This window comes from Sturnus vulgaris, chromosome 7 (assembly GCF_052056855.1).
Source record: "Sturnus vulgaris isolate bStuVul1 chromosome 7, bStuVul1.hap1, whole genome shotgun sequence".
In the NCBI taxonomy this organism is placed as follows: domain Eukaryota; kingdom Metazoa; phylum Chordata; class Aves; order Passeriformes; family Sturnidae; genus Sturnus; species Sturnus vulgaris.
In genome coordinates this window covers 15,329,516-15,353,875 of record NC_142249.1, presented here as the reverse complement: position 1 = coordinate 15,353,875, position 24,360 = coordinate 15,329,516, and the positions used below count along the sequence as shown (strand labels likewise).

At 47.3% G+C, this 24,360-nt stretch overlaps 2 protein-coding genes across 2 annotated transcripts in view; one reads left to right on the top strand and one right to left on the bottom strand.

Moving 5' to 3' along the window:
- The window catches only part of CCNYL1 (cyclin Y like 1), a 33,206-nt gene extending 20,890 nt beyond the window's left edge, over positions 1-12,316 (top strand). Inside the window, exons 7-10 of the mRNA XM_014879378.2 lie at positions 926-1,045; positions 3,042-3,208; positions 7,649-7,811; positions 10,558-12,316. Of these exons, the coding sequence (XP_014734864.1) occupies positions 926-1,045; positions 3,042-3,208; positions 7,649-7,811; positions 10,558-10,674 (567 nt within the window). The 3' untranslated portion in view covers positions 10,675-12,316. The remainder of the gene's footprint in view (positions 1-925; positions 1,046-3,041; positions 3,209-7,648; positions 7,812-10,557) is intronic.
- Positions 12,317-15,521: 3,205 nt separating this feature from the next.
- FZD5 (frizzled class receptor 5) lies at positions 15,522-19,926 on the bottom strand. Its single transcript, XM_014879402.2, has one exon. The coding sequence runs from the start codon at positions 19,837-19,839 to the stop codon at positions 18,109-18,111; it is 1,731 nt and encodes a 576-aa protein (XP_014734888.1). The 5' UTR covers positions 19,840-19,926; the 3' UTR covers positions 15,522-18,108.
- Positions 19,927-24,360: the final 4,434 nt, after the last annotated feature.

Below are 24,360 nucleotides of genomic sequence, written 5' to 3'. Positions count from 1 at the left end.
CTGTGTGGGCAGTACAAAGTTAACTTACCTCTGCATTTTACTTGACAATGCTCCCTGGCTATTTTAAACTACAAAACCACAGGAAAATGCTGCTTTGCATGCCTTACAACTACTAACTTAGTGTCAAGCAGGTATGCTGTTCTCAGCTGCTGTCATGACCATACTGTAGGTCTAACTTGGACTGTAGACAGAAATCTATTCAGTATCAGTCTTGCATAACCAGTGTGCAGAGTGGGAGCTCTTGAAGTTTGATCCCTCCAGAAAAAGTCCTGAATATCAGAACATATATCAAACACAAACTTTAGGATTGCTTTTACAGAATATTTCTGAGCTTTTCTTCTGCCCTGTGTTTAGAAGCAGTTTAGTACTGTATCAGAGCTAAATCTACGTGTTCATTAGCTTTGTTGTCTTTCTGGAGTCTCTCATGAATGAGTCCTATGAAGACAGTATAAATTACCTTCTAATTTTACCTGTGACAGAATTATTGCCACATGTTCTTAAGCACTTCCTCAGCTGGAAGAGGAATCTCATGAAGTCTGTTAATTTTGCTTTTTGAAGAGCCATTGTTTCCCTGGTGTATATACCTGATTTTCTTGCAGGGAGAAGCTTTTTTTTTTTTTTAACATCTCTTTCAGTCCAAAAAATGTTCCATAGACAATAGTTAGCACCTGCAGTGATGCTGGTATGGTAGTTCATGCTCTTTCCTGTTGGCCCTACAGATCAATCAAGTGTTCAGAAGAGATACTAGCTAAAGCTACTGTGTTTTGTTTGCAATATTGCAAGGCTGCTGCTTTCAATGTATAATTCTGTTCTGCCTCTGTGACAGGAAATGGGTGTACACACCTCAGGGGGAAGAAACGACGTGTTCTTTAGAGGCAGTGTTAAGTAAGAAAGCTTTTCAGTAATTCCAAGAACTCTCTTTCAGCGGGAAGAGGTCCCAGATGACTACTACAAGCATGACCCTGACCACAAGCACATTTACCGGTTTGTTCGGACGCTCTTCAGCGCAGCACAGCTGACAGCAGAATGTGCAATAGTGACTCTGGTAAGAGCACCCTAGTGCTGCAGCTCGAGCTTTTAGAGGACTTTCCCCTCTCCTCATTAAGAGAACTGGCCTGAACTGACATTTAAATAGTTTAGAGTAGCTCATGAAACCCTGTTAATGAAGGCACAGTACAAGTGAGTTCATTAGAGATTTCTAAGTAGTCACAGAAGTGATTAAATAAAAGGGCAATTCCCTTTTCTGTATATAAATATGTAATGCTTAATTACTTGTCCAATAAAACCCTGTTTGTTTCATAATACATAACTTGCTGCAGAAGCTTGAGAGGAGCAGAACAGTGGGATGCTGTAAACAGTGGAGTGTGATGAGATCATAAACAAAGACATTTTTTATTTCAGCTGTGTGGATGGGAAGGTGTGAGTTTTGAGTTCATATTAACTAATAATATTAATTATTAGTTCATAGAACAAATAATACTGCCTCAAAGGATCAAGAGTCAATCCTATAGGAACTCTAGGAGAGGATCCTTCTCATTATTATGTCCTTCAATCATTGCCACCTTTCTACCAAACTTTTTTTTTAATTAAGCCTAAGAGGCTATAACTTTTTTCCCCAAGTGACATGGAGGTACTTAGAATTTAAGAACAATATTAAGATAATAATCTTATTACAGTTCGTTGTTTGATTTCAGAAAGCATCATGGATTTAAAAATTTATCAATGATAATGATTTTTTATTTTTATGTATATGTGTGTGTGTGTGCAAATATGTATATTAAAGGAAATTTTAAAACCACAACATGTATAATTAGTACTTTAGACTGTCTCTCAAACTGCACTTTGTTGCACACTAAATTTCAGTCTTCACTGAGGCTTCTTTCTGAAAACCAGTGAAAAAAAAGACAATATAGCAATTAAGCAAACTTAGCTTGAAGGACTCTCTTTAATAAGGAAATGAGTAGTTTAAAAGGCTGAATGAGCTATTGAAACTTTGGAAGTAGTTGGACGTTTTTGCTTTTTCAAAGACAGGAAAGCAACTTTGACAGAACAAGACGACAGCTAACCCTGGGCAAACTATGTGAAGTGTTTACAAAAAATTGAGTTCGTTTTTAAAGTGAATTTTACCACTAGATGGCCCTGTTATTGTAGGAACACCTTTAGGCTATTTGAAGGCTACAAGGCAAGGATGAGAAGAAAGCATGGGGAGACCTCAGTGACAAAGATTAGTCCTTCCCTTAGACCTTAATAGGTGGAGCTTCCCTTACCCACAAATTTATCTGAAGCTACATTAGAAACTTGGATTTAAATGAGGGGATAGAAAAATATAAAACAATTTATATTCAAATTTGAAAGTGCCTGTTACTTAGTACATGGATCATTACAGAAGTGTGAATAGTAGAGAACTTTCAAGGAAGAGAGTTTCCACATCCTAGAGTTGGTTTGAGATCTCATGGGAGGAAAAGACCAAGGCACATCTTTGGATTTGGATGTGTCTCACTGCCTAAGCAGTTGGTGATGAAGGGATTAGAGTCTGTTCCACACAGGGTAAAACAGAAATAGCACTAAAGATTTTCATTGTGGATAGACAGCAATTAACACATCTTTGTCCCATCACTAGAGATCGAAGTGCAGGTTTTAGCACTTCCCCTTAAGCTACAATTGCTGAACCTTAACCATGATGAAAGGCTGATGTGATGCTGAGTGATTTGCTGTCCAGGTAGGCCCTGATGAGAACCTGCCAGTGATGTGTGACAGCTGTAGCAGTGTCTCTCAAGGAGCAGTGCTCACTGCTCAGAACTCACACCTCACTAGCTATTGTGTGCTCCAGCCCTTGTGGGAAAATAAAAAATAGAACCCATAACTCCTGAAAATTTGGATCCTTACATATAAGTACTAATCACTAATAATTATGTTGAAACGCTTAACTAATAAAAAGTCATCTTGGACTGGCATGTATGTTGCTGAGCTCTGCTCCAGGTCTTAATTACACACACACAATTGTGAGGTTTTGTTTTTGTTTTTTTTCCTTCTTTCTATAGGTTTATTTGGAAAGGCTTTTAACCTATGCAGAGATTGACATATGCCCTAGTAACTGGAAGAGGATAGTTCTAGGAGCTATTCTGCTGGCTTCTAAAGTCTGGGATGATCAAGCTGTGTGGAATGTGGATTATTGCCAAATACTGAAGGATATTACTGTTGAGGACATGTAAGTTGCAAGGTTTGGGCAATCTATAGCGGTGAAGTTTTTTGTGTGATTTTTTTTTTGTTTGTGTTTTTTTAAATAGTAGTTTTTGTGACCACACTGAAAAAATATGTCTCTGTTCCTATGATGTATATATAAGGTGTATATTTAGTGTCTGGCCTCATTTTCCTTTTTATCCTCAAGAAACTTTGGATAATTACCCTACTTGGAGACAAATCTGTATTAATAATTTTAATTATTTGCATAACTGACTTCAAAGTTACTTTTCTTCTCCTTCTTTATCTCAGTGATGAGCCATGGAACTAAACTGCCCAATTTATAGTCTTACCAAAAGGTTTTTTTAGAAGGAAAAAAAAAAAGCAAACTAAATTTGTCCCCTACCTTTTCTGTTTTAGAATTTGAAGAATTGCAAGGTAAACCATAACTTTGATGTGTCTTGTGTATCCAGTTAAGGCCTAAGCATCTCAAGGTCTGAACTCCTAGTGCTGCTGCTGGCAAGCAGGTGGTGTTTGTGTGGGTAGCTGTGGTTGCCTGTGTTACAAACAGCTACTGCTGCAGCTGTCCTCTCTGGGTGGGTTCTTAGATGTGCCTACAGTGCTGGAAACAAAGTCCTCAGTCTTATTACTGCTTGTTTTTGTAAGGCTGTTCCTTAGATATATTTTTGTCTTGTGTGTTAGTTTCAGTTTTTCAGAAATTTTGAATCTGCTGTCTTTTCTTGCTGCACTCAGCTTCAAGCCAGATTCTGCAGTATGAGAAGATATTCCTCCTCATGGCTCCAGGTTCATACTCTGGGCTGGAGGTGTGTTTATGTGGACTGTAGTTGGCCCATTAGGTTTTCTGTTAAATTCCTTCTCACAAAGTTCTATCTCAGGCCTTTGAAACGTCAACATTTTTTCTTTTAATTCTATTTGCTAGCTTGTTCTCCTGTTTCTCTTATAATCACAGATAGATAGAAATCATACAAGTCCAGCTTAAAACACCAGGCTTTCTGTCCTTGCTTTCATGACATGCTTTGTGTTTGAGTTTAATCACAGTGCTGTGCCCTGAGCATGTGTCCAGGCCTGTGCAGTGACAGCCAGTTCTAGCACAGGAGCAGCCTGAGCTGGCAGAGCTCTGTACACAGCACTGGAGGCTGCCTGTGTCATGGGGCAGTGTTCTTGCCCCAAGCTCTCTTCCTGGATTCAGCCCAAACTAATGTTTAAAATACAGAGGGAAATTATTCATTTGGGACTCTTTAGGAGGAGGAATATCTAGTTTTCTTCCTTTTAGGTGGGGGGCTGTATTTCTGAAAATGATGGAGTTTTCTGCACCAGAACAATTTTATTATACAAATTATTTCACATCACAAATATCAGCCGCTGTTACTTGTTTTATACATACCCCTTGCCTGGGAGTCCTTTGTCTCAAAATGCAGGACTGTGCCAGCCCTGCGTTCAAGAAAGCATAATTAGTGATTTTATACAATGTACATCTTCACTTAGCCTGGCCCCGAGTGCTCATCTATCTGAGGAACGTACTTGAAGCGTAGCTGCAAATAACTCTGAGATGGCTGAAGTGGGGTCAGCAAAGCCAGGAGTGCTGGAGGGTACATCTTGCTCTTTTTGATGTCTCTTCTTCTAGCCTTAGTTGGGACACATCAAATTGATAGCACTGAAAATATCTGTAACAAGCAGGATATTTATTCTCTGTTGCCAGTGCTGAGTTTCCTGAAATTGTCAGTACTTGCATTTTCAAAGCAGTGACTGTGGTAAGGAAAATAGATGGAATTTAGGCATAATTTTTTCCTCCAATTTGAGGATGGGATTTTTGTAATCCCATCTCATTTGAGATGACTTAGACCTTTGAATTTAGGTATGGGCAGACACTCTACTACTCCCTTCCTGGCAGTGGCACAGGGTGTTCATCTCAGGCTCTGCAACTGGGCAGACTTCACCACTCTTTGGCTGGATAACATCATTATATATGTTATATATATATATATATATATATATATATCCATTATATGGATAACATTATAGGGACCTTGGAAAACTGCTTCAAATACCTGGCAAAATTGTTTTAAGTTTGCAAGTCTGCTTTCAATTCATGGTTGGTGCTATAGTTATTGTCAGTTTTAGTAGCTGCAATGTTTTTTAAACCAGTCATTTGATAGTCAGTATTCCAAATACAAGAGTTAGTGAGAGAAAATAATTGGCAACGGATTTCAGTCACAGTTGCATTCTAATGTTGGAGATGGCTGGTGATGCTGCCAAAGAATGTACCCAAAATCCCAGCAGGTCCCCAGCTAAAGACTGCTTGGCAGGACTGTACCAGGTATGGCTCCCTGACTGGGCCATTCCTGTGCAGGAACAGCTTATCTACAAGAGCTGGTGGCAAGTTTTGCACGTGAACTGCTGTGAATTCTCCTCTCGGCTCTCTGTAGCTAGAATGATCTCACTAACCTGACAGATGTTCTTGTTGAACAAGCCAAGCACAGGGGCTGCACCACTCTGGAAGTGGCAAAAGGTTTTATATCTGATTTAGTTCATCCAGTTTGCAAATCTCTGTGTGTGTGCTTACAAGCCAGGCACCCCTTGTGAAGGCAGCACGGGTGCACCTCCTCCCCACCAAACTCTCTCCCCTCTGCTCGGAGTTGTGTTGGCAGCACCTCCAACAGCTTTGCTAGGGCAGGAGCTGGGGGCTCTCAGGTTCTGAAGGGGTACAAGATCCAGGCCTGGCTACTGCCACATGTGGTCATTTGCCTTTGCCTCATCCTACTCAACATAGCTGAAGTGTTCCTCTTAATTTTTCTATCACAAGCCCTTTTCTATTTGACCAAGGCAAAGGTGTGTTTTCTTAATGAAAGACATTTTTCTTTTGGGTTTTGGGAGATAGTTCTTTTGTTTACTTATTTCTAATGGGAAAAAAAATCAAAGGAAATTCAGTTGACATTTGGAAGTCATCCTTTGTCAGAACTTGCTAGCTTTGATGAGACTGAATCCATAATTGCTGAAAAATTAACAGTACAGCTGCTAATCTTGCCATGATTGTTTGTAAGGGGACACATGCTGTGCATTCTTTAGGCTACGTGTATTTGTAAATAAGGCACAGAAAAAACATGGGCATTATCCTTTCCCAGGTTTTAAACCACTGTTAATAGACTTGTTAATCCAATGAAGAATTGTCTTTTTACAGAATTAAAATGTATTAGCCTAGTGAGTACAAAAGGGGCAGTGAAGAGCATTTACTCACAGGGTAAATCAAGCTCTGATCAGCTGATCATCAAAACATTATCTGATTTACATTTCTATAGGCTTATGACCATATGAACAGGAAATTAATTTTGGCACTAGGTTCAATGATACTCAAGTCTGCTATGCTAGAAAGAAGCACAAAGCTGCTATTCATATTGAGACCTAATACAGGACAACAGGGATGATTCCTTCATTTATTTGTGCCCGCACTGATAGGTAAAGCATCCATTTTAAAAGCTCCCAAAAAAAGCATTTACAGCCTTGGCACTGACTTGATGCAACCCATCTTCTGGTTTATACACAGCTGGCCTATACAGCTGCTAAATTCTGTTGGAACAGATCTGCTACCTGTAGTGTTTGTTGAGTTGTTGTTGAACTGAATTGCTGGGCTTGGTTACCACCACTTTCTTTTTAGGTTAATTTGTAAAACATTGTTTTTCCTCTGTAGAGTATCTCTGCTTTAGCTGACCACATTACAGTAGCTGAAGCAGTTTTTTTCATGTCATGGCACTTTGCACGCTTTCCTCCAAGTATTTTGCCCAGTGGAAACAGACAAGAGAGTAAAAACTGGACAGTGCCCTTTGACATAGTACTTTGTTATCCTGCCTAATGCTATTGAGGAGAAAATTCCTTCTCCCACCTAATGCTGCTTATTTATTTATTTATTGGAGATGAATCCATGTTGCTTCAAGAGGCTTTTTTCTGTGAGATAATAGCAGCAGCTCTTCATAGATCCATTTGTTGCCGTGGTGATCTGCCTACTCCTTTTGTTAGTCCGCCTCTACTTCAATAAACCCCCTTCCTGTTATCAGCCTGGTGAAAATGTCTGCAAGTTCTTCAGAGCTAATAAACAGCATACATCATTCCTTTCATCTGATCACTATAGTGTGGGGCCGTATGAGAGTGAGAATGGCACATGAATTGTACAGCTGCACTAATGGAACTCCGAAGAATGAACCTCCCCGCTCTGCCGGGCGAGTGCTCGACAGGGCACTGCCTTCCGAGCCGAGCCCGAGGTGCCACGACTCAAAAGCTGCACCTTGTTTTGAGCACCAGAGAATGACCTGTCTCTCAAAACTAATAATGCAGAGCTCTCAGTGACCTGTTTCAAAGTTGCTGGGTTTAAAACAAGCTTGAGGTCTCTTCAGTGTTTTCAGCCAGCTAAAACAATCTTTATTTTCCTTTGTCTCCTGTCCCTTACGCCTCCTAGGAACGAGATGGAAAGACACTTCTTGGAGCTACTGCAGTTTAATATCAATGTTCCTGCCAGTGTTTACGCCAAATACTACTTTGATCTTCGCTCCCTAGCAGATGACAATAACCTGAGCTTTCTGCTGGAGCCTCTCAGTAAAGAGAGAGCACAGAAGCTGGAGGTAAATGGTCTGAGAGCGGCTGAGCAGGGGACTCCTCTGCCTTGTATGAGTAGTAAGAGCATCTGTTGCTAATCATGTTAAGTGGCAGTTAGAAAAACTAAAAAGCTTTTAGATTAGTGTATTACAGGGTAATTTAACCCCTTTATAAATACAGGTAGCACTTCTAAAACCATGCCTAGGCTAAGATAGGATTCTGAGGAAAGGAAGGGTTCTGGAAGAGATTACAAAAGTATAGCAGATAGCAAAATAAAATGGATGTTATTTTGGGAACCGTAGTTCAGCTAAGCTACTTAAGATTGAAAGGATTAGTGTCATATGTAATGGATTGTGTGTCCTTCTCTGGTCACAGTCTGTATTCCAAGCACCTAGAGACAGTCACACTCAGACCCTTCTAAATACTACCAGCTGAAGTTTTCCCACTGCATCCCACTGCACAGCTGCTTTTAGATTTAGAGGGAGCACCCTTACTGCTCTCATGGTTTAATAAACAATTTGTCTGGGGGCAGCTGCAGAAATAAGTTGTGGCTTCCCACCTTTCCAGAGAAACGTCACTTTCAGATAAACTTTTGGAATAGTTCCTTCTTGGGAATCCTTCAGAATGCCCAGAGGAGTGTAAATGCACATTACTGTCCCTTTCTGCTCCATGGGAAAGGCTGCCCTTGTGGAGAGGCCCCGCAGCCTTCTTGGCATGAAGGTTCATTTTAAAAAGCTTTAACTTTTGCAGAGTCAGTCTTCCTAGTTGTTGGAGATATGTAAGACATTTTGAAAATATACAAATTACCTGGGTTCCCAGGGAAATTTCTCATTGGATCAATGCAACCTTTCATCTGTCCAGGTTTAATTGATGACTCTGCGTGTTGTTTTGTTGACCTTTCAACAAAAGCATTACCACAGGCCCTGTGTACACTGATACCATGGTCCCTTTTCAGAGAGGGGTGTGCTGCAGATTCTTGGCTTATATTGTCCCCTTGTCCACCCCCAATAATTCTGCCAAGGGCTAGGGATTTTATTTTGTGCCATAAGTGCCTGAACTTCAGGAGTAAGTGTGATCCCTCCTGGTCCTTTGGAATGATAAGTATTATATGCCTATGAATTCTTCTATTTAAAGTTAAGCAATGCAGCTCTTCTGCTTTGTCTCACCCTTTTTACTTGCACTTTAAGCTAACACTGTCACTAATTGTAAATGTGGTTCTAGGGCAGTTCAGAGTCCACAGGAAATTGTTTACTGAACTGCTCAGTGCCAGGGCATAAGTGGATGATTTACAGATTGTGAGCCTGTTTTGTTTCTTCTTTCTTAGTATTTGGGGACTTGGTATTTAAAACCAGAGTAATTTTCAGTACAGTATGTAATTTGCTATCATGCACTTACTAATGCATGTATATTGGACATTTGGAGTTTAATTCTAAAATGTGATAAATATTTAGACTATTTGCTGAAATTTTTAATTCTACCTTTCAGTTAGAAGCGCATAAGCAGCTGATAGGAGCTTGTATAAAGCAGTGAATTAGTGAATTCCAGAAACTGAAAACTGATTTACACCATATGGGCAACTGGGGCTAAATATGTCAACACAGGTTGCTGTGTGATTGATGTGCTAGCATTAAAGCAGGATGGAGAGTCTGTCTGGTCTTGCACCAGGAGCTCATGCCGCCAGTGTCTCAAAGAATGCCACTCTTGAGCCAAATGCATGCCTCCAGAAGGTCAGCAGAAATAAATGTAAATAATTATTTTAAAATACACTTAGAACTTTATTCATGCTCAGAGTGCTTTTCACCTTTTGAACTTGCAGAACACTGGGCTGTGCTGAATGGGTGCTGCCTTAAAGGGAAGGTGTAGGCTTGTAGCTGATCAGGATTCTGAAAGTTCATCTGGTGATAGGTGGTAAATTATTAATGGAAGTAAATGTTCAGGGCTGAAATTCAGGTCAACTTTTTTATTACAGGTATCCTTATTAATTTGCATTGATAATGCCTGAAGGCTCCAAACAGAAACAGGCCTTGCAGGGGAGGAGACACAAATTTTTTTTGACAATTGTGTTATTAGGATTTAAATAATTAGGCTTGTTACTAGAATAGCTAGATAAGCAGGGCAGAGGCAAGCCAATAAAGGGATGAAAAAGCAATTCAACACTAGGTTCTACATGTGCTAATATTTAATTGCTATAATAAAGTACCATGGCTGCCCTCCCTTCTCAGATCATGAGGGTGATCCAGAATATGTTGGGAGAGAGGGGGTAGAGAATATAAAGTTAAAACAGACACCCTAGTAGAAATTAATTTCCTTGGCTTGCCCTTCCGTGAGTGGCCAGGGGTAAGATGCCCAAGGGAGCACAGAAACCTTTTCAGTTTGAACCTTTCCTCTCAGAGAAATGCCTATGTGCATTTCTGCACTGTTAAAATAAATTTTTTGTGCTGCTGCGTGCACCAGACCCAGCTACTCACAGTGATTTTCAACATAACTTCCACAACCTTAAGTCTGAAATAGATCCAAGTTCTTCATTAGATAGTGAGACTAGTAAAATAAAGCAGATACTTGCATATGGAAACCATTCACTTTCTTTAGGTCTGGGGACAGACCTGGGGACAGACCCCATTAGTATTTTCCCTCCAGAGTAGTCCTCATTAAAAGCCAGGAGTGTCAGTGCTGCAGAGCACCTGTGCTGTTGGTATTGCCCTTGTAAAACCTCCCTTGGAACGTTCAGACTTTGCTAATGCTCACTTTCCATTGTGTGTGTGTGGTGCCCAGGCAATCTCCCGGCTGTGTGAAGACAAATACAAAGACTTGTCAAAAGCTGCTATGAGACGATCGTTCAGTGCTGATAACTTGGTTGGTATCCGCCGTTCTAATGCCATCCTCTCCTGAGGAGAGAGCGAGGTGCAGCACCAGGAAGCAGCATCCACACCAAGCGGAGGGATCCACCACTCCATGCACACAGGCCAGCGGTGATGGTGTCTTCCAGCAAGAGGAAGCGAGGAGAGCCACTCAGCCAAGGGAGCCCAGAGCTTGAGGAACATGCTTGGTGCAAAAGACAAGACAAATCAAATCAAATCAAGTCAAATCAACTCTCTCCTCCTTCTAATGTATCCAGAGGTGCAAAAACAAACTTATCTCCTTCTCTCCCCTACAGATGTTTGCTTACTATGTAGGCCTATAGCTGTGAACTCTTGAGGTTTTTAATAATAAGTAGTTTTAAATTTTAGAATTTAAACACTAACCACATGACTATAGTTACAATGTTCTTCCCTCCTCTCCCCTGTCATCCAGAGTCTCACTGCATTTGTATTTCAGGTCAATGCAGTGTTAACAAAAACAACACATGGGACTCTTAAAAGTATAAAGCCACTCTGGAGCTGAAAACAGTAGCATAGACTCGTGTTGATGGCTTTTCCCTGGTTTGGCTACTAAAAGCTGCTATTATTGGTGATGTGTTCATACCAAGAAGCTGCCCAGCAGGAAGGAATTCCATCTCTGCACCCACAACTTCACTCCAGTAAAGATTGTCAAAAGACTTTGAATGTTTTGACTGGGGGCAGAGATACGGTTTTATGTATTGTTAAAATGTATAGGGTCCATGCTGCATTTCTTGTGAATTATGGTGCTTCTCTCATTTTCTAATACTTATATTGCTCTGGAAGAGATGTAATCTGTGTATTTTTCTGAGGCATTGAATGAAGAAGTTGGTCTGGAAACATCATCACCATCCCAAACAGTGTAGCAATCCAGTGGTGAATGGCGTGTGTGCAGCACTGCTTCTCTGAGTTCTACTGCAGATCTCTTGTGCTATATACAGTGAGTTCCTAAAGCTGATATTGTGCATCCATCTGGCTCTCCTTGGGTTTCAGTTTCCTGGGAGGAAGTTACATTCATAATGAGACAATAATGAGTTTGAGAATCCTGGACTACCTATCGAGGTAGATGGAAAAAAAAATGTGTTCAACTGAGAATTATCAAAAAGCTTTCTATAAACTTTTTTTTTTTTCCCCAAAGTGAATTTTATCTTGTGCAACTGCTCTAGAGGCTTGGGGTTTGTTCTTTCTGAGACTTTGGAACAGAGCTTACTTTCAAGCTCTGAAACTGAACTCTAAACAGGATAAGTATTATTATAGACTCTTCCTGTTACAAGTCTTTGTAGTATCTTCCCTTCTTGGATCCAAATAGGTTCTAGGCAGTGTCCTAGGAGCAGATCTCCCTCTGAATGACACGGGTTTTGTGCACTTCCTCTTACAGCCAAGGCCCAGAAATTTACACTGAACAAGTCCATCTGCCTTTGGGAGTGGGGCTGTGTGAGTGCCACCATCAGTGTGGCTGCACTCAGCTGTTCAAATGATGCATACAGCCTTTTGCAGTGTGCAAACGTGCCAGCCCCTGGCTCCCAAACCCACGGAACTTGGCACTTCAGGTATTGATCTCAATTCAATATTGAAAATAACACTACATCTTCAGGTGGTTTTCCTTTCTCATGTTTGTATTAAAAGAAAAGCTAATAAACTCTATTTTAATTAAAGTTAAAGGTGAAGAGTCTGTTCTGTACAGTTGTTGGATTCCACTGCCCGTCATAAAAGGAAAAAACCAAAGACAAACACCTCAAAAAGTGGTGTTTGTTAAGGCCTCTCCCTTCCCCACACCAGCCTACCTACCTTCATTTGGTCCCCATGGGCCGGCAATGCCTGGGTGCAGTGAAGCCTTGCATGGCTGCCCAGATCTTCCCACATGGTCTTTGGATTTAGAACTTGACTCGGGCTGCTCAAATAAACCACTCACTGACAGTTTCTTTGCACTGCAATGGTCTTTAAGTAGGGCCAGTTTTTGTGGAGGTGATTTGATGGTTCTTAAGTCCTGCCTTGAGGAGCACTAAACTGGAAGCTACAAGTGCCCAGCTCCTGGATTGACTTGTGAGTATTTGCTACGGAGCTTTGCTTCCTCAGCACCACCAGGTGCCTTCAGCTGTGTGGGATGGGTCTGGTGCACCCTGCTGTGGGGCTGCTCCAAAAGCAGCCACTCTCTGTGAGCTGCTCAGCAGAGACTGCAGGCACTCATTTCCCTTCCTTGCCAGATGAGATGGAGACTCTTCCTGCTGATCTGGATGGCAGGTGAATGACATCTCAAGCTGATGCTGCTTCTGCAGTACATCCTGCAGGAGACAGCAACCTAATTTTGCTTTGAATATTACCTGGCTTTAGTTTTACTGTAGCCCAGAGCATGTAATCAATGGGATTTTGATCTGTTCAGCAGATACTATGCAGGCCTGAACTCCAACTCAGCTTCTTAAGAGAAAAAAAATAGCAATTCCATTTACCATTCTGGTACTCCTGAAGGAGTTAGATTCTGGAAAACACAGGTAGTGTGTTTCTTGGCTAAACAATAAAATGTAAACCATATAGCTCCCTTTTGAAGTGCTGGGCAGTCATAGTTTTTCAGAAGGAATTGCTTTTGGGTGTTTCTGCTGGACAATGAACTGTACAGGGGAAATATGCTCCAATTTGCACTATTCTATATGCTGGCAACACTTTCCTCAAAGAGACAAAAAAAAAATTACAGTCATGGTCAGAATACTGGAATTACAGAGACTATTACCTACCTCTGCTCCCAGGGAAGAGCAACTGGCTATAGGATCAATGTACCTTGTTTTTCTCAATCCAACAGCTGAATAATATTTAATCTATGTTGAGGTGACCTCTGCCTGCTTTCAGTTCCAGGGTAGCACTCCCCATCTGGCAGTAAATGCTGTTTGCAGAGACAATAGCTGTGTTATGGCCCAGCAAGACTGATGTGAGCACCAGCCAGACCAGCAGGAGCAGTGTGTGTCAGCAGGGGCAGGAGGCCATGGAGGTGTTCGTGGGCTACAAGATACCCTTGGGCTCCAGCAGCCCCTTCCCCTTGTGTACAGGGACTGTGTATTTTGTTTCCAAGGGAATTTTATGAGAACTACTTCAGTTTGGGTTTGGCAGTTAAGAGGACAGGCACTTGAGGGATGGAATAAATGTCAAGACCACTGCTCCTGGATAAGAGTATAGGTGTCAAGCATACCCTGAGCAAGCAGAATTGGACAGAAGAGCCACTGAGGCAAGAGCTTGCACAAGAGGTTGGCAGGAGTGCTCAGGGCAGGGTGAGCTGCTCCATTCAGAGCTCAGCACTGGGCAGCTGCAGCCCCCATCCTGTCCTGGGATTTCCCACAGTGCAGGACAATGACATAGAACTGGCATTCCATACTGTTACCTGGGAAAACTATCCTTGCACCAAATAAGCTGTTTGCCAACATAAAGCAAATTACAGGGTACTGCCAAAGTGACTGCAGTGCCCTTACTAACACCCATTTCCCAATGGACTGGCAAAAGAGCACTTAAATGGCAGAGCCTGGGCCTGTTTGTCTTAGGATTAGGAAGGTCTCAGGCTGTCTTCACAGACAAGGCATTTTCTAGGTGAAATAACCACTTTGGTTTCTGATCTAGTTGAAGAGCCACACGGTCCCCATGCCATGAGACACTGCCATGCCCCATGCCACCCAGCCTGAACTTGTGCTGCGTTTGCACTGCTCAGCCTCAGGGAAGCCGGTGACTGCGTCGAGGGTGGTTTAAGTTGACCAAGTGGAACCTGGAGAGCACAGGAGCACAAGCACTGGGCCAGCTGTGCAGGATCATGTGTGTGCTCACAGGAACAGAGTCCTGCAGGTGATTCACACGCTGCCTGCAGGAAAGGCCCTTCCCTTGCTCGGAAACTGGCTTGAGGTAGGCGGTGGATGGCAGTGCTGCCAAACTCCTGTTTACTGAGGACACAACAGCTTCCTGGCAGGCAAGAATGACAACAAGGCTGCCAGCATCGTGCTGGAGTTACTTCCGGGAGCAGGCAGTGAGTGTCCACAGCTCCTTGAGAAGAACCTGATGTGAAATGGTTCATGTCCCCTCCACACCCCAAAACTACTGCCCTTCAAGTGATAGGATCAGCCCCAATGGTGTGTTTTGCCTGTACTTGAGCATGGGGGGCAGATCCCTGCAGAATCAAGTGAGTCAGGCTGTGGGACTGTCAGATTTATCACTGGGTGCTGGAATGCTGCTTCCAGGTAAGAGATCCTATCTGGTGGGACCTGGTGTGTGCCTACACACCTAACTAGATAGCAGAGTCCTGCACCATTAGTCACCACGGAGCCAGCCTTAACCCCTTGCTGTCCCTCCCCGAGTGCTCCTCGCAAGAGGAGAGGTCGCACAGCAGATGGCAACACGGCCACCCAAACGGGCCGGCGAGCAGCATCCTGCTTGGCTAGGAGCTGTCATCTGCTTGGCCTCCCGAGTATCAAAGGGCACCTCTTCAGGGCCTGATCTCAGCACAGGGCAAGGGACACGTACTGTGCAAACTGCAGAACGCCAATAAAAGTTGATAGTTAACCCTCTTTTAGCAGCGAGGCGTGACCTTGGCCCGTCAGGGAACGCACGGTCACAGGCACAGCCAGCACAGAACCCGGCATGGGCAGAGCCTGGCTGCAGGGCCCAGCCCAGCCCGGGCACGCCGGCGCTGAGGGCACGGATATGTGCCATCCTCCGTGCCAAGGGCAGCGCTGCCTGCGTTCGTGCACACGGAACATGCTATTCCTGTGCCACGCAAGTGCAGTTGCCTCACCAGTTCCCCACGATCCCCAGTGATAAGAGCCCTGCAGCACACACCTCCCCCTGACAGGTAAGCTTTTAAGGTAATAAATACTCTAACAGAAGCAGAAGTAAAGAAAACAACACACACTATTTTTTTATCATCATAAATAACTAATCTTGATACTTCTCTTTGAATAAAATTTCTTCAGCTTTTCACATAATATAGTACAGTTATTTAAGCAACATTGAACAGCATCAGTAACGGAAGAGGCAAAACCCAACATGTAAATTGGCTACAGCAGACAGGGCACACGGCAACGGCTCCATCCCCCCTCCTGCCACTTGTTGCTGAGAAGCCAGGCTCAAACACGAGTTGATTCTATTACCCTACCGTTAGATCAAAGCTGAAAACGATCTTGCATTTTTCAATAGGCAACGGTTTGTAGCTAATCTTGAATTTCTTTACACAGTCAGTTGCACTTTGGAAAAAACAAAAACAGCAAAATACCACCTTTGACATGGTTTTGTTCATTGTATTGCATGATGTGTGTTTAGCTGTATCTACAAAAGGCACTAGAGAGAGAGAGGAGTCCAGCAAGGTGTGGAATGGAGGAGGTTGGAATCATTTAATGCCCTGGATTACAGCAGAGACTACTACAGTGTCTCTGCACCTGACCTCCCTCACTGCTGAGAACACACCTGTCCCTAACCTGTATCAAAGGTCACTACGGCTTCTGTATGTACAAATTAGGCTATAATACAACTATTTACAGCTTCTAACACAATATGGTGCAATTCTGTCCACAATAAAGTACTCCAGCATGCTGGAGGGGGTGAGTCCTATTGCAAGAGTGTGGATGGGTGCAACTGAACAGTCCCTGGTGAGCCCTCCATCCTTGCACCTCTGTCTCCTCTATCCACGACACCCCAGAGACGCTCATGCAGTACCTTTACCTGGAGATGTACCACTTGAGCGTTCCCTTACTTCCCAAGTTTTGGTTTTAAAATGAGGGGGAAACCTTTTTGACTGGAGTGGTCCAAACGTGTTAAGAACAACATCAGATCCTTGCAGCCCTGCAGGAGCAAAGCCAGCAGTTGTTCTCCAGTGCTTGAGCAGCTGGGTCACAGTGCCACGCTTGAAGGAGGGCAAAAAGCACTCCAGTAATGGCTGGGTAGTTACATACATCACCACTGCTTAGGGCAAGGGGAAAAAAATTAAAACGCAGGTGCTTTCATAAGTGGCCTGAAGCCAGAGGCAGCCAGCCTCATCCCGTGCCACAGCTGGAGCCCCTTGCCCTGGCTGCATTTAGTGACTTTGACAGCAGGGCCCCCCTCACCATTATTCTTCTTACTGAAACCCAGCTGTCACCACTGCTTAATGCCAGGCAATGGGTTCTGTCAGTGCTCAACTGCTGTCTGATCCACAGAGGTGAAAAAGACTTGGGAAGTTGGAGGAAAAGAGGTACGAGCGCTCTGCTAAGTTCTCCTAAATTAACTTCTCCCTCTCAAATCTGTTACTCTCTCTGGCAGAGGCACAGCTTTGAAAAAAGCAGCAACAAGTATTGAAGCCGACTGACAGGAAAGCCCGGCTGCTGCTCCAGAGAGACAGCCTACCATGTGGCCAGGATACCCCCGTGCAGGCACTGCTCACTGCAGGGCTGTGACCACCCTTCTGGGGCTGGTTGTGCCACATGCCACAGCTGGCAGGCAGGACACAGGACCTGCCTCCCTCACCCCAGGCAACCCACACAGGACAAGGAGCAGCACCGACCCTTCCCAGGGCACAGGACAGCTCAGGAGAGCCCCGCTCCCGGAGCCACGGCCCCCTTGTGCCGCCCTCGGCTCCGCGGGCTGAGCGGCTCCATGGGCAGTGCAGCTGGCTGCCCATCGCAGAGCAGGGGCCGGTGCCGCCCAGCCGAGCGCACCGGAGCCAGCTCCCACCCCGTCCTGAGCCCTGACTGAAGGGAGCCGGATGTGCTTGCCCAGGGCAGAAGGGACCACAGGGGATCACCTGGTCCCTGCCTGTGCTGCAGACAGCTGGGACCCTGTCCCTGTGGCAGATGCTCTCCACGGCCTCTTCCTCCTGCACTGCCACCACCCATGAAGCCCCCAGCCCGCGCAGCTCAGTTCCGCCTCACACCAGGGCCCCCAGCCTCCTCCTCCTCAATATGTAGCAGTGCCTGGGGGCTCTGGGGGCACTGAGGACAGTCTGCTGCTATGCCCAGGGCACCCAGGGAGGCAGCACCCCCTGCCAGCTCTCCCTGATCCACTCTCTGGGCTTTAGTGAGGGGCTCAGTGGCAGCGCCAGCCCCCACCTGGGGTTGGGGGCCACCATCTGCCCTGCCTGCTACAGCTCTGCCTTTCACCTCAGCACCGGCACGACCTGCCCAGAGGCTTGTTGTGGGACACAAATCAGTGCTTGAGGGCTACTGCCTCCTGACTGGCCCACAGGCAGCAGCATCCCAGGACCCCAACCAGGATATACATGGCAGTGCCAGGCCCCAGGCCTCCCTGTCCATCTGCCCCCACATAGCCGGCAGCACCTCCCCCTTCCCTGCTTGGGGCTGCAGCTGCTCCATGCCCGTGGTCCCAAGCAGCACCACCACGGTGAGGCTGAAGATGCCAGGGGTGGCCCAGCTGTCACCACCTCTTCTGTGGCCCAGGGTCTTTGCAACCCTCTCCTCCCCGTGGCTGGGGTCACTGAGGCTCCCTCCGGTCACACGTGGGACAGTGGGACCTGCTTGTGGTAGGAGGCCATACTGGGCAGTACCGTCCTGCCCACCAGGGCCGGGCTGGCCTCACCGTACACAGAGGCCCCTGCAGGCTTCCTGGCCCGGCAGCAGCGGGTGGTGAAGCGCCTCCAGGACTCGAGTGTCTTGCCAGACCAGATCCAAACGCCGGAGGTGATCCCCACCACAAGGCACATGAAGTACTTGAGCATGAAGACAGCATAGTCAGGCTTGGGGCGGTGAGGGTCCCCCGGGCAGGAGCAGTTGTGTGCCTGCTCCCAGGCCTCCCGGTTGTGCTGCTCGTAGATGTAGCAGGCGATGACGATGGTGGCAGGCACAGTGTAAAGCACGGTGAAGATGCCGATGCGGATCATCAGCTTCTCCAGCTTGTCAGTTTTGGTGCCGCCCTGCTTGATCACGCTGCGGATGCGAAAGAGCGAGACGAAGCCGGCCAGCAGGAAGAGGCTGCCGGTGAAGAGATAAACCACTAGTGGTGCCAGCACAAAGCCCCGCAGATTCTCCAGGCTCTGGTTGCCCACATAGCAAACCCCGGCCACCGGGTCACCGTCCACAGAGCTCAGTGCCAGTACAGCAATGGATTTGGCACTGGGGATGAGCCAGGCAGCCAGGTGGAAGTACTGCGAGTAGCTAGCAATGGCCTCATTGCCCCACTTCATGCCAGCTGCCAGGAACCAGGTGAGGGACAGGATAACCCACCAGATGGAGCTGGCCATGCCAAAGAAGTAGAGGAGAAGGAAAACCACGGTGCAGAGAGCAGGGCCCGTGGTCTCGTAATGGATGTGGTGGTGCTCTGGGTTGCAAGCCACATTGGCATGCCCTGCCACCAGCCGCACAATGTAGCCCATGGAGACGAAGAGATAGCAGGCAGAGAGGAAGATGATGGGACGCTCAGGGTACTTGAAGCGCTCCATGTCAATGAGGAAGGTGGCCACGGTGGTTGAGGTGGAGAGGAAGCAGAGGATGGACCAGAGGCCAATCCAGAAGGTAGCGAAGGTCTTCTCATCCTGGGTAAAGTAGGGCTGGTAGCAGGGGATGGCGCAGTTGAGTACCTTCCCAGTCCTGATGCGGTTGTAGAGCGGATGGGACTCCTTGGAGATGGGGATCAGGGGCGCTTTGCACTTGCAAGTCTGACCACAGTCCAGCCCTGAGAGGCGCTGCCCATCGAGTGGAGTCAGGTTTTTGGCCATGTCCTTGGCAGGGCGCGTGGGTTTCCCAAAGAAAGGCGGCAGGGTGGTGGCTTCCGTGTGGTTGTATCCCATGCAAAGCACCTCGGTGTCCCCCAGCACCGGCAGGCGGTCGCAGCTCATCCTCTCGGGCCAGGCAAAGCCGTACTGCTGCATGATGGGCGAGCAGCCGGCCTTGGCCCGCTCGCAGACGGAGCGGCAGGGGGGCAGCGGCTTCGTGTAGTCGGACAGGCAGATGGGGGTGTACATACTGCAGAGGAAGAAGCGCAGGTCCGGGGAGCACTGGATCTCCACCAGCGGCCAGAACTGGTGCACCTCCAGCCCGGCCTCGTCCTGCGTGTCGTGGTTGAACTGGTTGGGCATGTAGGTGAGGTTGTAGCCGATGCCCTTGCACATCGGCACCGTGATCTCCTGGCACACCAGCGCCTTGGAGGCGGCGCGCCCCGCCGCCGGCAGCCCCAGCAGCAGCGGCAGCCCCAGCAGCAGCGGCACCGGCAGCCCCCGGCCGCCCATCGCCGCCGCGCGTCCTACCGCCGCCGCATGTCCCGGCACCTGCCGCCTCCGCGCCGGGAGCGGGGCCCCGCCGGCAGCGAGAGCGCGATCCCGACCGCCGCCGCCGCCACCTGCGCTCTGGGGCGGGCAGGCGGCCCCGCTCCGCGCCGCGCCCGCGCCCCGCCCCGGGACCGCCCCGGCACCGCCCCCGCCGCTGGCCCCGCCCGCCGGGGCTCCCCGCGGCCGCCCCCACGCCGGGCACCGAGTCCCGCGGCGGCGAAACGCCGCGCTGCCCTGGCCCACGCTGCCGGGGGCGTCCCGCCGGGGCCCGTCCGCCGGTGCTCGGAGCCCCGCGGCGGCCCGGGGGCAGGCGGCCAAGTGAGAAGACGACGGTGCTGCCAAACCACTGACTGCTCCGCATCTGTGCATCTCCTTCCCCTCTTGCTCACCGGGCCACTCCCGAGACCCGGGACCCTCCGCCCCCCCCAGCGCCGCGACTTCCCGGCTCAGCGCGCAGAGCCAGGCGGCCGGAGCAGGAGGGCCGGCCGTGCCCGCGGCGCTGCTGCCGCTTCGCCCCTTCCTCCGCGGGAAGGGGCCGGGGCCCCGCCCGCCGTAATGGGATTGGGACGAACGGGGGGAAACCCTAGGTAGGGGAAGGGAAAAGGTGAAGGGGTCCTGGCCGGATTTGCCTTGCTCCGGCCATGGCACATCAGCCCAGGCAGAAGGGGCACTGTAGCATCTACCGCCGCTGCCTCCCGGCGCTGTCCGGCCGGGCAGCGCTCCCGACTCCCGGAACGCTGCGGGAAGGGAAATCGCCCGTGCCCGGGAGCAGGCAGCTGCGTTACCACATTCCTGCCCCGGATTCCGGTCGCCATCCGCTCCGCCAGCCCCTTTCTTCCCTCCCAGGCGGGTGGCAGGCGCTGGAGCGCAGCACGAACCAACGACGAGACCGTGCCAGGGCAGAGGGCTCTGCCCAGCGCCCTGGGACCGCGGGCTCCTGCCAGGGCCACCGAGGTGGTCACGTTCAGCTGCCAGGAATTCCAATCCTCCAGTCCATGCATTCGTAAAGACCGAAATTGCCAGCCTGATTTTCAAGCGCTTCCCTGAAAGCCCTGAAGCCCACGGCACGTTCGGGGCACACAGGGGAACAGACCTGATTCAGAAGCCAGATCGCGGGTCACAGACTGCAGCTGCTATGGCAGAGTCTGATTCTGGCCAAGGCAGAAAGCTGCTCCCAAGCCCTTGCACAGGAGCTGCTCACTCCACCTCAGTGGATGTGGATGGAAGGGCAGTTTGGACCACAGTACTTGCATCCAGCCCTGCATCTACTAGTCAAGACATACCCACAGCACATCACAGGTACAGACAGCTTGCATTCAAGGCCTGCTGCAGCACCCAAAATACCCCCTTAACTGCACAGAGCCCACAAAGCAAAGACTCATAGCATGACTTAACTCCTTCCTTCCTTCCTCCCAGAAGTAAAACCTGTCTTGCATAATACTGCTCTGATGTACCCACAGGTAGGGCACTGACTGCTGATGACCAAAGTCATCAGGGATTTTTGAGAGACCTCACAACCACCCCTGAAATCCATATCCACCCGGCCTAGGCATGCATATTATTTGGCACTGTCAACTTTGATGCTTAACAACATTTTTTTTTAAAAAAGGGGGGAAAAAATAAATCTCACATCCCTATACCTCTTTGCTTTATGCTCTAAGTTTTCTCTGTAATAGAGCTATACAGAAGAAAATTACAAGTCACATGTTCCTTTGGAAGACAGTGGCATATCCTTGTAGCAGGAGTCATAACTTTTAATTCTCCCCAACAATGAGTTTCTGTGAACTAGCAGCCCAGCAGAAAGCAATCACAGACAGTTTCATTATGGCTGTCAGTTGATTACCCAAATTATAGCTGAGAGCAGAGGGCAGCCTTTTTATTATCATCATTGCTGTACAATTAGAAAATGCTGATGAAGCTCCATAAGAGCAGAAATTCTCTTTTTTTTGGCATCTTTCATTTTTATAAGCAATCTCTTGGGCAATATCTTAGTTTGATTTGACACACAATGGGGAACGTGTACATAAGTGGGAAGGGAGAAGATAATGGGGAAATGGGGCAGCTCTTCATTTCAGTTAAATCTATCAACTCTTGTAGCCTGGTTCAGGTTTTGCCACTCCTCCAGATGTATCTAATTCTTAGAGCCTGGCTGTAAATAATGCTGTATTTGCTACACTAGGGACACATAAAATCCAATTAAGAGCCAGGTAGACATCTGTTGGCTTGCTCTGTGCTTCTGTTTCCTTTTTGTTTTTTATGAATATATAGCAGAACAACCAGAGCAGGATTAAATATGGTGTAAGTGCAAGTGCAATTGATAGGTTTGTTACTCATCTCTTCAGTACAGTATGAGAGTACAGTGCTTTATGTGCATACAGCACTATTAGTAACAGAAGATGTGTCTGCACAAAATTTACTGTGCCAAACCCTGCAGACCAAAAAGGAAGTGTTTTCTGGCCCTAAGAAAATGCTTTTGTAGTTAAAAAACTCTTAAGATATTAAAAATCATTTTACCTTTTATCCATGTGCAGAAGAGTCCAGGAAGCTCCACCATGCTAGACAGGTCTGCCTGGGAGTTCATCTAATCCCTGCTCCTGGCTCCAGCCCAGAGGATACAGGCAGGGACTGACAATGCATGTCCTCACAGACATACTTCCACCCACTGAGGCGTTTTTAGCTGGGGTGCAGTGGTTCCTGGTAGAAGCAGAAAGTAAAAAGGTGATAAGTATTTCTGTATTTGGTTCTTTCACTGCTGATTGTCAGTGTACAATGTTTACCTGAACAAGTTGCTTTTGTGATGGATACCTTGACTTTTAAAATACTTTAGAAAAGGACTGAGTTTCCTTTGTAAAGACTGGGTATTGCCCTTGCCCTTGTTAGAGGACTCAGCAGACTTTTGCAAAGAGCTTTTCAGCCCAGGCTTTGGGCAGGGACAAAGCCAGAGAGCACTGATCTCGCCCTTGGCTTTGCCAGTATCAAAGTAGGGCAGAAACCTCCTACCTCTCTTGTCATAGGATGAACACACCACCCCTTGGCCCTCGACTCTTGCTTGAAGCAGCAAATCCTGGTTTTGTCTGCAGTGCTGACAAGTCTCCAGCTCCCAGGAAGGGAGCAGTGGGGGCCCAGCACAGGTGACTCCAGTCTCCCAGTGCTGGTGGGCAGCCTGCCAGTCACCCCAGCTGGAGGCTGTGCTGGCTCAGGCATTGCTCAAATTAGCAGTGACCCCGATAACTAACTGCTTGAGTGAGGGGGTGCTGTAGACCATGAGGTGGTTTGCAGCAGCACAGGACTGTGCCTTACTGCCTGTAACGAGTGCAGGAACAGACATCACTTTTGGCATCACCGTGCAGCCCGCAGGCAGCGCCAGCACAGCAGACCACTGTGTGCTGGTACAAAAGGATATCAGTGCTTGCCCCACACTGAGGACACGACTGCATGCTGCACCAAGGCAGGTGTGCTTCTGCTTCCACCTGTGGCAAGTGTTTCCCTTCCCACCTGAGAGCTGCAGCTCCAGGCTGCCTGTGCTGCAAACCCCGGCAGCAGGACTGACCTCATGGAACAGCACAGGAACAGGAACAGCATGGAACAGGGGGGCTCCTAAATAAGACCAAGGTTCTTGCTGCACTGCAGGCAGGAGGGACCTGACATGCAGGGAGACAGAGGGACTCTTGGCCCTTTGCAAGCAGGCAGAGCAGAGTGAGAATCACTGCCAGCATTTGCAGAGGGACCCTGGCACCCAAATCCTACTGAAGTGCAACAGCAGCAGCAGTGAACATTTCTCATGTGCCTAGAAGAATTAAAGGCCTGGGGACAGGAATTCAGATTTAAATCACTTGAATACTTTTCACCATGCCTTGCTGAAATTCCCTTAAAAATCCTAGCTTACATCAATACAATTTGTTTTATATACACACCTGTGCAATTATACACCTTAACATACTGCCGGAAAACAAAACCACACCAAACTGTAACCATATCCAAAAAGTTAGATGGAACTTGAAAACTACTGAACGAATTAATTCAAAACTTGATTTCTAACAGTGACATAGACTTCAGCTACACCTAACACAAGTGCTGCAGTTTGTAAAATGCTACCAGAAATTCAGGTAAGATCAAAGTAAAATCAGGAAGAGTGGCTGCACATAAAACTAATCTTGCCAAACTCATCACTTATTAACTAGCTATATTTGTACATATAGGTGCACATAAAATGTATGTAAAAAATTTTCTTTGGTCCCCCCAGGCATTGGAAACCTTCCCATGAGCCATATTGGCAATACTGAAGGGATATTCCTGTCCTGAGGTGCTAATACCACAGCATGCAGAGGCAGGATCAGGGCCCTGGCCCAAAGGAGCAGAAGGGTTGGTGGTAATGAGGATGGGCCTCTGCCATGCCACAGCCATGGCTAGTCTTCAAATCTCCTTCTTGTGACTCACACAATGCTGAGATAAGGAAGCAGCAGTGAAGTTCCTACATCCAAT

What these genes read in the sequence shown, in the direction of transcription:
- FZD5 (XM_014879402.2), bottom strand. Translation starts at nt 19,839, where the DNA reads ATGGGCGGCCGGGGGCTGCCGGTGCCGCTGCTGCTGGGGCTGCCGCTG.